Source organism: Chionomys nivalis, chromosome 1, assembly GCF_950005125.1.
Source record: "Chionomys nivalis chromosome 1, mChiNiv1.1, whole genome shotgun sequence".
In the NCBI taxonomy this organism is placed as follows: Eukaryota; Metazoa; Chordata; class Mammalia; order Rodentia; family Cricetidae; genus Chionomys; species Chionomys nivalis.
The window spans coordinates 127,777,688-127,792,973 of NC_080086.1; the positions used below are offsets into that span (position 1 = coordinate 127,777,688).

Here is a 15,286-nt window from a genome sequence, read left to right on the forward strand (position 1 = left end):
AACTTCTGGCCATGCCCACCATTTCTTTGCACATTGCAGGCAGGAGAAACTGTGTTGTACAGGGTCAAGAGCTTTCTTTTCTTTGCCGTGGTCATGAAAGAATACAGTTCTTCCTTCCTCACCAAAGGGGGCGGGGGTATAACAGTGTTCTATCTGCTTCTATAGCTCGTCTCTATCATCCGCATTCAGTTCTCCCTTATCCCCTAATATTTAGCCCCCTTTCTGTTCTCTTTTTTGTATGTTATGTTGTATCCACATGTCCATATGTTATTGACAGGATTCAGAATATGATTTTTTATTTTTGGTGGTTGATATATGCATAAAAATACACTTAGCAGTGACAGTATAGACTCTGATGTGACATTTCATAGCTTCATTTCCAAATGATTGTCCTAACTGTCTACATGTTGACAGAATCATAAAGTTTTGGGGTCTGATTAATTATGGTGTGTGATTTTGTTTTCATTTGCAATTTTTTTAAAAATTATGAAATTTAAAATTAAAGAAAGGCAGGGGAATCAGTTAAATTCTGTAAGAGCGCTGTGAAAGGAGACGCAGGACCATGCATGACTTCTCGGACAAATTTCCAGACGGAATGCAGGAGGCGCGGCCAGATTTGTACATTTTTGCGTGCTAATGACAGCAACCCTGCACCGGAGGGTCCCCGCTAGCTCTTTGATCACTGATCATTGAGTAGGTCGCAGTCACTCACCTGTGAACCGCGGCGCCACACACGCTGGAGTAAGATGCGTAGACACCAGTACCGAAAACGTGGTATTTGGGATCCTGACATCCTGCTGGGCATTTCACCATGAACTCAGAATTGATGATCTTTCCAGCTTTGACATCACAGTTGATCTGCGGTACAGCTGGGAACACAAAATGAGGTCAAAATTACCCCCTTGCTGTGTCAGCTTCTATACGAGGTGAAATGTTAGGTCATAAGTATTCGTTTACTTAATCTGTGAAAGTCTGAGTCTGAATTAACCCTGTATCCATCCCTTCCATATGATGAGGGTAAAGACATAGCGAGGATGTTCCTCAGACCAAAAGAATGATGGCATCCGTTGTATTTAATTATGCTAAAAGAGAAAAATAATAAAGGCCAGCTCCTATTCTGGTTTGGACAACCAGTTCATTGAAAATAATTTGGAGAAAAGAGCCACCTCCAGCCGTCAGAATGTGATCTGGAATCAGTGGAAGGAGGGAACTACTGGTTTTCTCGAAGCCCTGTGATTTTCCCAGGAAGAAAAAAACTCCTAAAGGAGGCAGGAAAGACATTCCGGGAGACAAACAAAGGAGTGGGGGTTATAGAGCCAAAGATAGCAGAGATAAGGTGGCTTGGGCAGCCAAGAGGGGGAGAGAAGTAGCAAGGCTGGCCCAGCCTCAGGGCATCTGTGAGCCATGTGGGAAGACATGGAAGGTGTTTGGTCAGGGAAAGCTATGGTCCTGGAGAATCTCCTTGGCCTAGACGTTGGCTTGCTATAGGATCCATCTTTGCCTCCAGCAGAGTGTATCCATTCTGGTCTCCTGTGCCTTCCTCTTTGTCACATAGGAAGGCCTTGTGGACTGGAAAGTTTACTTGAGAATACTCACAAAATGTTTTGCTGGCGATGTCTGAAAAAGGGTTGGATGCTTCTCTGAAAAGATTTTTCCCCTCAAAATAGAAAGGTCCCCCCCAAGTCACAGCTTTGTAAATTGTGGGTTTATACAGGTCTGTGAGTTCAAGATCAGTCTGGTCTACACAGTGAGAACTTTTCTAAAAAAAAAGAAAAGAAAATGAAAGAGAGAAAGAACATGAAGTTGGATGGCAGTGGAGAAAGAATATGATAGAAATTTTATTTTGTTCTTGAGTGCGTGACTGCACTTGTCCATGTGTGTGTGTGTATGGACACATTCTCAGACCGTCTGAGGAGGCCGGCGAAGGTACTGGATCCCTTGCATGTGGTTAGAGCTGTGTGAGGGCTGGGGACCAAACTCAGGTCCACAGGATGGAGCAGCAAAAGCTTGCAGAGGCCAACCCATCTCTCCAAGTCCCTATGCTACATGTCTACAAGAAGTAGAGCTCTCCCTGTGGGTGACTACAGAGTTCAAATGTTGATGAACTTTGCGAAGTATTAAAGATTTCCTATAGTATCCGATATTTAGATAAGTTTTAATTCTTTCACTGTAGAAACAAAAAAGCATATCCATCTCATTAACACAAAATTGCTTCTGTCATTAATAAACGATAATTTTATAATTATTGATAAGTATTTTATTTATGTATCTTTTTATACACCTGCATACTCAGGTAACAAAGATTTCACAACTGGGTTGTGAGTCGGAAGTTTAAGAAGTGTGCTCTGAAGATCTGCTGCGGTGGTGCGCACCTTTAATCCCACCGTTCAGGAGGCAAAGGCACGCGATCTTTAGGACCAGCATGTTCTCCACAGCGGCTTCCATAGTGCGACAAGGCTACATAGTGCGACAGTCACCACAAACAAGCACACCTGCTCCAGGTGACTCTACCTGTAGGAATGCCTTCAGGTCTGGGTCCTGTTTTTAGAAGAGATTCCAAACGTGATTCTAAACCACACGTACAGCCCAGGATGCTCATCCTCACACGGATGCTGGAGGACATTGAGTGGAAGTCAGGATTGACAGAAAGGGCCGTTGAGGAGGAAGAACTCAGAGGGAAGGGGTCCTTTGTCTCTCCTAGCAGCGCTGTTGTGAGCCCTGACACCCGAGGAGGGGGGCTGCACTGGGAAGGTAAACTTGCCATAGAGGTAAATTTGCCAAGAATTTTCTAGGAACTGATGTTACCCTGGTAGGAATGGGCCGTCCCACGAGGCAATGAAGGGGCCTTTGGTGGAAGCCTGCAACAGAGCAGTTGTAAGGGGTTTCTATCCTGGGTAGGAGGTGGAAATTAAACCCCTCCCAGTGCTAAGAGCCTGTGATTACACTCCGAGATCCAGGAGCTCTGCCAGGCCACCCACCCTCTGAGTTACTGAGATGCTCTCAGAGTTGTTAATGCTTTCCAGCTGTACCCCAAAGCGCATGCTCCTCCCCCTCCTTAACCCTAGTGGAACCGAATGAGCAGTTACATTTCATTCAAGTTGGAGGGAGATCGGAAGTTGAACTCCTGCTCCCTCCTGAGCCCCCCTCCCGCCGGCTTTGCCACTCAGGGCTGGGCCAGCATGGCGCTCCTCCTGGGAGCCAGGGTTGAGCTTGATCACAGGCTTAAGCAATTTGTGGTCTACATTAAGAACGGCAGCTCCGTGCTTAAAACATTTAGTCGCATCCCCCCCACCGAAGTTATTTCTTTTTAACCTTCTGTTCTTTTAAACTTTGATACGCAAGGCTGGGTCTACCATTTGGAGTCTTAGAGTTATACTTTTTTTTTTTTAAAGACAATTTGGGGACAGAAGATGCCACTGTTCTCTCCCCACTGCTTGGTCCCAGGGTCTAACGGAGGCCCTCAATTCCCATTTCCTCCACAGATTGCTCTTAAATACGTCTCCTTTGGAAGGGAAGAAAACAGCAGACTTCTGGGTCTTAGTTATCTGAAAGAAGAGATAGCAAACCCTGTGGATTGGGATCATATTCCGATTACACTGTAACACTCTGAGATTTTGGATCTTCTGGAAGGCTAACCCAATCTTTTGGGGGTGGAATAAGTGAAGCCAGATCTGGAAATGTATTGAATGAATACTCAGGGTATTTAAATAGGGCATACTGTAGGACTGACCATGAAATCTGTGCTTAGAAAGACAGATGGAAATGCCCCATGGGAGTATTTTGCCTCAAGTTAATAAATTTCTTCCTTTTTTCTTTGAGGAACATTTTTGGTGTTTCTCTCTGTCTCCCTGTCTTTCTCTCTTTCTCTCTCTCTTGCCACGGACCGGCTCAGAGGAGCCACACTCAGACCGTCAGAGAAGCAGGTCCTGGTAACAGGAAGGCACAAGTTCGGCGAATGACAGACAGACACAACACACAGGAGAGTGGTTGGAATCTGCTGCGATTTTACTGAATTCATGTTTTCATTATATAGTATTCAAGCAAAGAACAAATCAAAAGGTCATGTATCATTGGTTGGCACAGTATGAAAGCTTCTTTTAGTCACATCAACGATATTTAAGAAAAGCATATTATCAGGAACAGGTGTTAGACATAAAACATCCTTAGAAGAGGAAATCTTGTCCTTGGGATTGTAAACCTCAGACAAGTGGTTTCATCTTATGAATAGAAAGTTTCTGTCTCATTATCGCTATCATGGCCCTTCCTCTTCCTAACCCTTTATTTCATCTAGTGACCAAATATGCCTAATCAGTTCTCTGCACCTGTTGAACTATACTTTTTAGTACCTTCTTATGCAGAAGACACCATGGGGGTTGGGATCTAGCAAGCCTATCCATAAAGTTTAAAGTATAATATAACAGTCTTTGTCCATCAACATTAACTCATCTATTCCCTTGCTCATCATACACCCCGTGTATGACAAGGGTTCTGCTGTAGTCTTATACATTCCCATACTGTGCTTCCTTATCTCAGAGCTGTTCCTGAAGAGAATGATCCTTGTCTATTCATTATTATGAAAGAGATTGTGCAAAGCTCATATTCCGTATAGCCAGCTACTTGAGAAACCCATCTGTGCCCCAAGGGCGGCCAATACCAGGCTATCTGCCATTGACCTCCAGGAAGCCTAGTCCCATAGGACACGTAGCTCCCGTCCGGTATAATGACATATATCATGTCACACAGACGACACTGGAGTTGGTGTGGCTCTCTCTCTCTCTCTCTCTCTCTCTCCCGCTTAGGAGATATTTCAAACACAATATATTGTCTGTCCCCGGACTGATTAGCGAAGTTGAGTGTCTGAAATAACTTTGCCCCAGGGAATGAAACAAATAAAGGGTGGATGCCCACACAACTTTGGTAAACTTTAACCGAAAATGAAGCCAGAGAAAGTGAATTAATTAAATTTTGCGGAGTAATTGCCAAGATCATTGGAAAGTGTAGTCAGTGCCCAGCTAGGAAAAAATAAGGCGTTTTGTATTTTTCTGACAGCAGTTCTTTGAGTATATGAAAATATATTTTTGTAATTTTTTTGTGGTATTTCCCCAGTTGCTTGTGAAGAGATCTGTTTTCTTGTAATGAATCTTATCTGTCTCTACTTGGAGACAGATGAAATGACTTCTCTTTGCTTTGTAAGTGGGCTTAACCTTTACGATACACCATTTACATTAATTTTTATACTTTCCTATTCTTAGTTTTGGATTTTATCCGCAAAACACATGAAACAGGTGTCTTTAAAGAGAAGAATAAGCGAGGAAGCCCCGGCAGCATCCTGCTCAGGAGTGAGGGAACATCAGACATCAGGGTGAAAGGTGTCTCTGTCGCTATCCCCAGACACACACACATAAGTTCTAGAAAGATTTCTTCCCAGGAACATTCAAAGAAAGCAAGACAAAGCCGCTCCCATCTTGCTGCTTCGGAGGCGGGGGAAGCCATGGAGACACAGGGCAGAAGTCGCCGAAACCCAGGGCATCCCAAGATGCTTACCGGGCAGTTTGGGCCCGGCTATAAGCTCTGCTTTTGTCTTTACTTTTCCCCAGCTCCTTCTGACGGGTCCTAAGGCTACTTTTCTTCCTAAAGCCACCACCATGTTCATACTATAGCATCTCGGTGGCAGCCGAGAAGTCCTTCCCAGGGAACCTAGTACAGCCACAGGGGAAAGACGATCGCTTGCAAACCAAATGGATTGAGCAATCAGGTTCCTGTATGCCATCCATATTATCACAGATGTCCCATTTCAGAACAGAGAATTGATGGTCTGAGCCAATATTTTAATGTATGATTATGACCTTAAAGGAGGAAGCCAGGAATTGTGGCACACATCTGTAATCAAAACACTCAGAAGCAGAGAGAGGTAGATCACAGTGAGAGACCATACACAGTGAGACCCTGTCTCAAAAGCAGAACAAAATAAAGCAAAAATCTTGAGAGAGAGAGAGAGAGAGAGAGAGAGAGAGAGAGAGCGCTCCAAGTGTTCATGCTGTGTGGGCCTCCTGTCTAAACTAATAATGGTGGTTTTTGGCAGGTGTGATAACCAATAAGCCAGGTTTCTGGCAGGTCAAATCAGACCTACATAGACTTCTTATTTTACTGTTCATCTTTTCCGTGATCTTAGAAAAACTGCATTACTTCTGGGATGGAATTCCTTATTAATTAGGGAAAGCCTTTGTAAGCTCACTCCGTGGCTGCTAACGAGGAAGAATTACCACATAGAAGAGCTCCTGTGTGAAAAGTTTTCATATTAGGCTTCATTTCATTGGGCTGCAGTATTCAACTAGTTTAAAATTTGTACTTTAAAGAAAATTACATGGAGAGTTATTAGTTTAATGAAATAAAAAGAACATTGACTTGAAGACAAGCGTGTCCTTCTTGGCCCTGACCTTCCATGAATGGGTCATGTGCATTCTTTATTTGGGATGATTTTAAAATTATTCTTTTTAATTTTCTTGAGCAGTTTTTTATTATATAGAGTTTACTCAAAAATTATCATCAGTAGCTTTTTGCTGCCTTTAAGAAAAGTTTGAAGCTCATTGAGCCCTTGTCCCAATCCCTTCTAAAGGATTTCTGGGCTTCCCAATACTATATTTCACTTTCCTAAGTGCGTACCATCTTGAAACATGGCGTGGATCACTGCCCACACCTGAACTCCATTCCTCCTGCTCCGTCTGTTTAATCGCTACTAGGTTTTTCAGGGTCTTAGCTCCAGTTGGATCATCATTTATCTAGAGCATAAACTCCAAGAGGGCAGGGACTTTTTTGGCGAGGGGGGGGGAGTCTATTTTGTTCACTGGTGTTCAGTGGAATAGTGAATGAATGAAGTAATCCATTTGAAAATCCTGTTTGTTTGTTTTTTTTTTAACTTCTGATTCTGTAATTTCTCTTTATAGCAACCCCGGTTCAGGGCACATTTCATGTCTGGACTGCTAACATAATTGCCCACTTCCCGGCCTTTTTGGGCTAGCCCCACCCTTTGTCCCAATCCTTTCTTCATGAACAGCATGGTGAGTCTTGAAAAAAAAATGTGATCGGATTTTTATCATTCCCCTGCTCAATAGTCCTCGGTGGCTTTCTCCTGTCCTCGGACTCATGTTCAGCCTCCTTGGCTGCAAGGGACTGAAGGGTTTCATCCCTGGGCTTCCACTTAATTTTTTACCACAGTTACATGGATGGTGACAAGGTACCAGACAGCAAAGATCTAGGAGAACGAAGCATCAGGGTTAAGATTTTGATATAGGAATAGTCTCTGTGGTTTGGAGAACATGCCAAAGCCTGTGGTCTTAGAGCAAAGTGATTGAGAAGACATCAGCAGGGACCAAAGCACATGGAACTTGACAAGTTCAAAGCCTGCCATGGGTGTCTTCATCAGAGCTCTTTTAGGACTGCGGAATACTCTTTTCAGTGGGAAAATAATGTCTTGAAAAGTTAGTTGAACCATTGAAGTCTTATGGGGACGGGATGTACTGTTCTGACGAGGAAGAGAGATGCTGTGGGGTGGTTTGTGGGGTGAGCATCCGAGCGCAGAACATGAGAGAGACAGAGGGGCAGGAAGTAAAGTCCTGGAAGATCTTCCTCCATGAGGAGAAACCCATTTCTGGCCCTTGAAAATCTATAGTAATGGGTCAGAATATGACAGAATGTCACTTCTAGGGACGTTCCTTTTTGTAGGCAGTATAGTACTGTGTCACAGGGGGAACGGGACAGGAGGGTCACAAGAAGATAGGAATGGCTAGACAGAGACATTCATGAGGGTATAAGCCTCAGATTCTACAGAAGCCACTGGAAGAATCCCAGACTGTTTTTTAAAAATGGGCACAACATTGCTTTTGTTCAATGTCTGAGGGATAATATCTGATGATGTCACTCCAAACCTTGAAATTACGGCTTCTCAATGGTAGGGCTGAATCTGAATCCAGTAATTCTGAATCTGATTCCACCGTACACTCTACTGAGCTGGGATTTAACTGTGAGTGTGCAGCATGGGAAACCCTTGGTCATAAAAGATTTGTCAAGAAGAATCTACATAAGAGGCACTCGGAGGAGAGACAGACATGTAATAGACATCAGTAGAAAGACAGTTGAATAAAAAGCTCCTGTATTTTTTGTTTGTTTTTAATATACAGTCTCACTGTGTAAATGAGGCTGGCCTAGAACTCAGAGGGCTTCCCGCCTCTGCCTCCCAAGAGCTGAGATTAGAGGTGTGTACCACCAAGCTCAACAAAAGGTGCTCCTATCAATACACTAAGACATGCTCAAGCTCTAAGCCCTTTAAAAAGTGTATAACTTTCCTCATCATTGCTTCCTGCCAGGTTGAGAAAATGCCTTTGTCCATGAGGAAGGATGGATGGAAGGACAATGAGTAAGGACAATGTGTGACAAGATATCTATAATTTCCCTGTGGCACCAGCTTTGGGGTGTCTGTCAATGTTTATGACTCACCCTTCTGGTCCTAAGGTCAAGGTTCTGTTAGTTCGGCCTGGCTGTTGCCTCTTCCATAACTGAAGTTAAAATAAGTCGTTGTTTCTCTAGTCTAATCTTCCAGGGCCTTTCTAAATTCAAACATCACAAACAGATACTATTGAGTGAATGCAGGATATGTACAATAAATAGGTTGTATGTATGTGTGTGTGTGTGTGTGCATACACAGACATACACATACGTCTGTATGCTCCCCCCAAACACATGCAAAGCAACTCACTAGAGCAATTTCCTTTGTTGTTGTCTTCCTGTTATTTCCGAGATCCAGGTACTATAGAGTTTGTGCTTCCCTGAAAATCCGCCACACAGAGTGTCAGCTTTCTTTCTTACCCGCCTATCCTAAGAACGTCTAGAAATACAATTTGCCTTCCTCATAATCTGAGGAAAGGTACATGCGGCCATCTGTGTAGAAAACAACCAACACTGGCCAGCAGTCTCAGGAAGGAGCAGGTACTGAAGATTAACTACAAGTTGCTCGATGTGAATCTCCCTAAGGAGCTACAGAGCTACGTGCCTCTTCTACGCAATCCTCCACCCGAGGAGCTGTTTTTCCTCGCCAGTGTTCAACACACTCAATAACCAAGACCCAGAACAATGACTTCTTCATTCTCCAAGCAGTGTGTCTGGAGAGAATCCATCCTCTCAAAGTTGCTTTTCCACACCCTGTTACAAGGTAATAGGACTAACTGATGGGCGTGAATGTCTAAACTAAAGACTGTACGCTTCACCCCAAGTTAAGCCCATTTCAGCAGACTCCTGTGTAATGAAACTCCTCAGAATGAGGCTCCTGCGCCTGTGGAGAACATCTTCCTCCCTTCGCTGACTGCTGTCTCCACTCTGTACATTTCCTGTTCAGGGGTCCCTCAGGAGTACCCGTCCTCCAGCCACAAAAAAGAAAAGACAACTTCTTGAGGCAGAGCCTGCCTAATGGGCCTTGACCCACTTTCTACTTGCACCCCCAGACTCCCCCACACCTAGAACCTGCCCTGCCGTTCCACTGTCTCCTGACCTCACCCCACCTTTGCTCCCCACAAAATCAGTTCAGTGGTGGTAGACAGCTTCCCAGCCTACTTCTGCCTGTAAAACTCTTGGTTTTCACGTCTTGTTTTGAATCTTCTTTTGCGAAACCACCATGAGTCCTATTGTAGACTCCTTGTTTGTTATTCTCATGTAACCTTTACCACATTTTATTTTATGGTGATTTTTGTTGTCCATTGTTCTGTGTATCCAACTAACAATTACCTAATGAGGACTGATTATAGATTCTCGGTACTTGGGACTTTTTTGGGCAAGGCAGACTACATTAGAATGCTTAAAATAATATGTAGTAGGACTCAGAGGGTGTATGACACACGCAGGAGGCATCCAACCTAGTTATAAGCGTGTGCTGAAGGAAGGCACTGGGGCCAGGAAAGTCTTTTCTCATGCTTTTTGGGGACAAGAAGGACTATTATCATCTTTGTCTAGTATAAGATTGGATGCTTGCTGAAGTCTGAGCTTTCTAAATAGACAGCCAGTGATGTTGACCACAGTGGCTATCCCCTGGGCAATACTGTTGTCCCTCTTGCCACTGCTCTGCCCAAGCTGATCATTTCTAGAGGTTTTCTGGGGCTCCCCTGTGTGTGAAAAAGTCTACTGATGAGATTTTACAACTTAAAAACTATTCTGCCTAACACAGACAGTCTGTCAAGTAGAGATTGTTCTAGAGTCTTTGGTGGCCATAACTTATGTGGAAACATAAGATGAGTTTATTACAGTCTGGGCTGAAATGCCTATGAGTTGAAAAGTAGGCTTGTTTTGGTTAACGAAGTTAGGGTCACAACCCACAACCATTCTGTCATTATGCGGAGCCTTCGACAGTCAAGAGAAATGGAGCAGCATTTGGGAAATTTGTTAAAAACTGCTTGAGCAAGCTTATGCTGACTGAACCTACCACGAAGGTGCCTCTGGGCAGGGTTAGATTTATAGCTTCAAAATGTACCGAGAAAATGAGAGCCTTGAAAAAAAGTCACCTCTAAGAAGAAAGTGTTAAAACTCCCATTAGTACAGCAGGGTCAACTTTACCTTGGACTGCATACAGAAAGTTAATTTATTAAGTCACCAACATGCTAATTCTCTCTATATGTAATTTTTTCTTTCTAGTATTCTAAGACAGTGGCTAAACTTTTGTGTGCTCTTCCCCCTGGCATCAAGGTTGCAGCACAGGGGACAGAGTGGCCCAAAGATAACCCTCCCCCTGTGTTTTGGGAATTACTATCTCTAAGTCCCCCTTACTTGAAGGAATTGGCTTTTTCCTGCTCAAAGGCCATGAAGAGAAAACAAACAAATAAACAAACAAATAGTGCTTCTAGGTTGGGTGCATAGGAGTGGGTCAGTAGGCTTCCCTGGGGGAAATGTTCCTCGTCTTCAGCAGCTTTTGGGGGAGCATTGTCTCAGAGCAGCCGGAGTGTGATACATGTCTCCTAGGGGAAAGCCCTAAGCACAAAGTTTCCTCATCTCTGCCAACAGCTGGTGTTCAGGAAACAACGGAGTTGCCCACCTTTTGTGGAAGACAGACTTGGGCTCTAAACCACGTGAACAATCTCCCTGAATCTTCCAGACAACACTCAAACGTTTTAGGGGCTGCAGCAGTGGGGTGGGGTGGGGGAACCACTGTAAGTAAGGAATTTGAATTCCCAGCTCCCTCTTTACCTCCACGGCTGCCAGTTTGGAGTTAGACTTGATTTGATTTAGAAAATCAAGTAAAAAGTCGAACTCAGTGGGATTAAAAAATGTTTATATACTGAATGCTGTTACTCATATGAAAGCAAAGCATTGACTTGGAATGAATGGTCACCTAGAAGCCTGAGGAGGGTCTGTGGCATGGCTGTTCCTTATTCCGTCCCCACATCCCTCTCTGCGGTGCCTTCATATCAGATTTTCTCCAGCACTCTCTTAGTATTGTGTTCTAAATCCAAAGGGTCCCCAGCAAAGTTCAGTCAGATCCATAGAGACAACTGGAGACCATGGGCCAACCAAAGATGTGGAAAGAAGGTAAAAAGGATGAGAAGGAAAAGAAATAAAAAACCAAGGGTGTTAGGAAGAGAGAAGAGCTCCCTACCGAAGATGGCGTCACCCCTATGAGTAGGCAGAATAGACGGATACACTGATATGCCAGCATTCTCAGGCCAAACCAGAGGAACCAACAGAGGCTCTTCTCCTTCCTGTGCCTTCCCTACATCTCTTCTACCTCACTTTGCTTCCCACTTCGTCAGCGCTCGCTCTTCCATCCCTCTTACACTGCCAAGGGACACTTCCCCTTGTTCCCACTTCCTGTGCCATGCCTTACCCCACCTGCTAGAGTTTAAAGGCTGGCTTTGACAACCAGTGGCAGTCCTTAGCACTCGAGCCTCCAGGAGTCTCGGATAACATCTGATGTGCTGGAAGGTTCTGAGACTTTTCAGATGAGCAACACTAACAAATTGTCTCCCCAACACTATTTCATCTCTGCCGGTTGTGAAGACTTTTGATCTTAAAAAAAAAAAAGTCACTGGTGGAACATGAAAGCTTCCAGAAGAAAGGGGGGCAGAGGACTACGGAGGATCTCTCTAGAAGGTCTCACATCATGTCTACAGACAGCATAGGTCTTGTCTCAGCCTTTCATCCACAGACTCTCAACTTTTTGAAGCGTGTCAGAAACTCCTCGCTCATCAGACAATGGATGGCTGCAGTCCCCCCGTAGGTTCTAAGTCAGTAAGACTATGGCTGGTCTGGGAACTTTGAGAAGCTCATCTGCTCTCCCACTGGGCCCTACATAGTTTGTTCAAGGACCTGCTTCTATTGCTTTGCATTTAAAATCCAAGACCCTATAAGACAGATTCTGAGATCTCAACTGTAAACATAAGGTGGCCAAGATTTCTTTGTTTAGTGACAAGGAAGACATCTACCTTCCTTCTCTTTGAGAATATGAATGTATTATAGGCCAGCAAAATAGGCCATTGTAGGTCAATTCTTGCCCTATATTTCAGCCAAGGGGAAAGGCTGATCTTCTGAATTCATGGTTCAAGGCCTCCTTAGTACTGGGACCCTTCAATACCTGTAGAATTAGCTCTGCATAGAAGTACACAGAAGACAGGCACAGCTTCATCTAGTAACTTCTCCAAGAAATGTGAGAACATGGAACTGTCTTCTGCATCCATGTATTTCTATTCAGGCACATGGACACATCATGTCTGCTCACTGACTGGCTGTGTTCTGTCTTCTCTCTTCATATTCTGGTATTTAAGGCTGTTATAGTGGTAGGCAGGGCTGCTTCATCTTCTTAATGCAAATTTCCTCATTCTTGTCTCCTCAGAGAATGACACTGCCCTGATTAGGTCAGACCCCAACCAGTTTAGAAGGATGTAATTCAGTTTTCTCTCTCTCTATCTCTCTCTCTCTCTCTCTCTCTCTCTCTCTCTGGATGGGATCAGGAGGGAGATTAAGGGAGACTGGTGGAGGGGTAGGAGGGAGATTCATGGGGATGTTCAGAAACAGGCAAAGGTGCTGGCTCTTTGATTTGGTTCTTGTGACCTTCCCATCTGGGCACCAGTCCCAGGGAACTCCAGCTGTGCTTCTTACCTTGGTTTCTGTGAGTTACTCCAGGTCCTGTTCAAATCCTCTTTTCTACTTAAACAAATTGAGCTTGGATTTCAGCTAATTGCAAAGAAAACAACCTGTTCTGAGCCACTCCCCGCTGCCTCCCATGGCCTCATAATGAAGTCCAGATTCCCACAGAGGTGTAAAACCCTTCACCACACAGAACAGCTAACTCCCTACCATTGCCCAGACTCCTTCAACTCCTTCTGTGTATTTCATCCAAGTTGAAACTTTCCTTTTAAATTTTTTGGAGGTTGGGGGGGGAGATTGGGACAGAATCTTGTTTTGTAGACCAGGTTAGCATTGAACTCATGATCCTTCAACCTCAATTTTCCAAAGACTGAGATTATAAGCATGCAACACTATGCCTGACCAATTTTTTAAGCCTTTTAAAAAATCTTCAGGCCTTGGGCATGTCCTCCGACCCTCACCCGATCCTTTGTATTGCCACTCCCTCATTTGCTTTATCAGAGTTGGCACACAATTCCTCCACACATAGTCTCATAGTATGTTAGTCCTTTATATGTTATAGATTGCTGTATTGCTCCTCTTCCTTCCTGACTGGTGTGTGAGCTCTGTGAAGAGAAATGTGTGTCTTGATTCAGTTGTATCTGGGTGTCTAACACCAGGCCTGGTGCTGAGCTGGCCTCTGGTACATCCTTGCTGAATGCCTAAACACTGTGCCTTCCCTGCCGTAAGTTACCTAGTCCAGCTGCAGACAAGAATCGGAAGAATGAAAATTACCCTGGCCTTAAGCTATAGACTATAATTTGCAAATACTCCTGAGGTCAAGAATCAGATCAGCCCCTGGCTTGGGACTATTCTATTACATTTATCGTGTCTTTTCCCTCCCTTATTTAATGCTTGTGCTAGAGTTTCTAATTAGAGAAAAGACTTCAGGCATTTATTGATTCAAATGTGCTGCATCACAAGGGAGCTTTGGAGAACACAACTAGAATTTAGCATATCAGAAATTCAATCCATCTGAGAACTCTCCAAGGGGTTTGCCCTTGGGTTACTTAACACAGACTTTCATAGTCACTGAGAACTGTTGTCATGGTAATCATGGAAATTTTCATGATTTTTTTTGTATCAGAGTTAATGAAGATACTGGAAATAACCCAAAGGAATCCATACTTGGGTGTGCATTTGTCTCTCTATTAACCCAATCGTTGTTTTGAACACACATCTGCCCCAGTGCTGGCCCTCTTGGCTCTTGGTCTTGATGGGATAAATAAACAACTGCTTCTTTTTGAGTATTTCCACCTAAGAGTCTATGGATGGCTGCCCTTTCGGTCTCATTCCAGCAGGAAATCCCACATGGTAGCTTTTAAGAAAATGGACAAAAAGGGGGTGGTTGTATGAAGCAAATTTCTCTCTTTTATTTCAAATTATCCATGCTGCTGATTTCAAGACACTTAAATTTAATGCCTGTAAAGAAAGCCTTTGCTGTGGGAGCACAGAAGACTTGGCTTTGTCTGAAGCCTTTATTTACAGTTGCCTATAAACCTCCATCATGCCTTCACTTCTGGATCCAGAAATCCCAGCGCACTCAGACTGCACAATTTCCATCTGTGTCTTGTTCTGCTGGTTAGTTCCCATCATTCTCTCTGTCCGTCCTCCCCAGTGAGAGGATCCCTTACTCTCAGTGAAGCATGTGTATGCGGCAATCAAGACATTTCCATCTGATTGTTACTTACCGAATCAGTATTTAAGTAGAGGTGTTATGTTACTGTTATTATTATTATTATTATTATTATTATTATTATTATTGTAAGCTAGTATGTGCTTTTTTCATCCTTTCTTATTGAGTGGAAAGAATGGGGGTGAGGTGGCTGTTTTGGACAGCTAGGAGCCAAGTCAAAAATGGTGTACATACAATCTAATGACCTGGAGCTTCACTAAATTACAGCTTGATTTTGCTTAAGGGAGAAAGACTTTGGTCTCACGTGAGTAGTAATTAGTTTGGACTTTTTTTTCTTTTTTGGTCAACTTATCTTAACCAACAATGAAATTCATTTTTTCTTTTTGTTGTTTGCATGTGTTATCTGCCAGGTATTTCTGTGATTTACCTCCTTAACCCAGAATCCAGTGGGAGTGAAAAATGTCCCAATGCTGCTGCCTGTGCAGCCTGCCG

The 15,286-nt window shown here is 43.7% G+C and overlaps 1 protein-coding gene across 1 annotated transcript in view; it reads right to left on the bottom strand.

Moving 5' to 3' along the window:
- The window catches only part of Vit (vitrin), a 117,830-nt gene that overhangs the window by 61,862 nt on the left and 40,682 nt on the right, over positions 1-15,286 (bottom strand). The window contains exon 4 of the mRNA XM_057778681.1: positions 713-869. Within this exon, the coding sequence (XP_057634664.1) occupies positions 713-869 (157 nt within the window). The remainder of the gene's footprint in view (positions 1-712; positions 870-15,286) is intronic.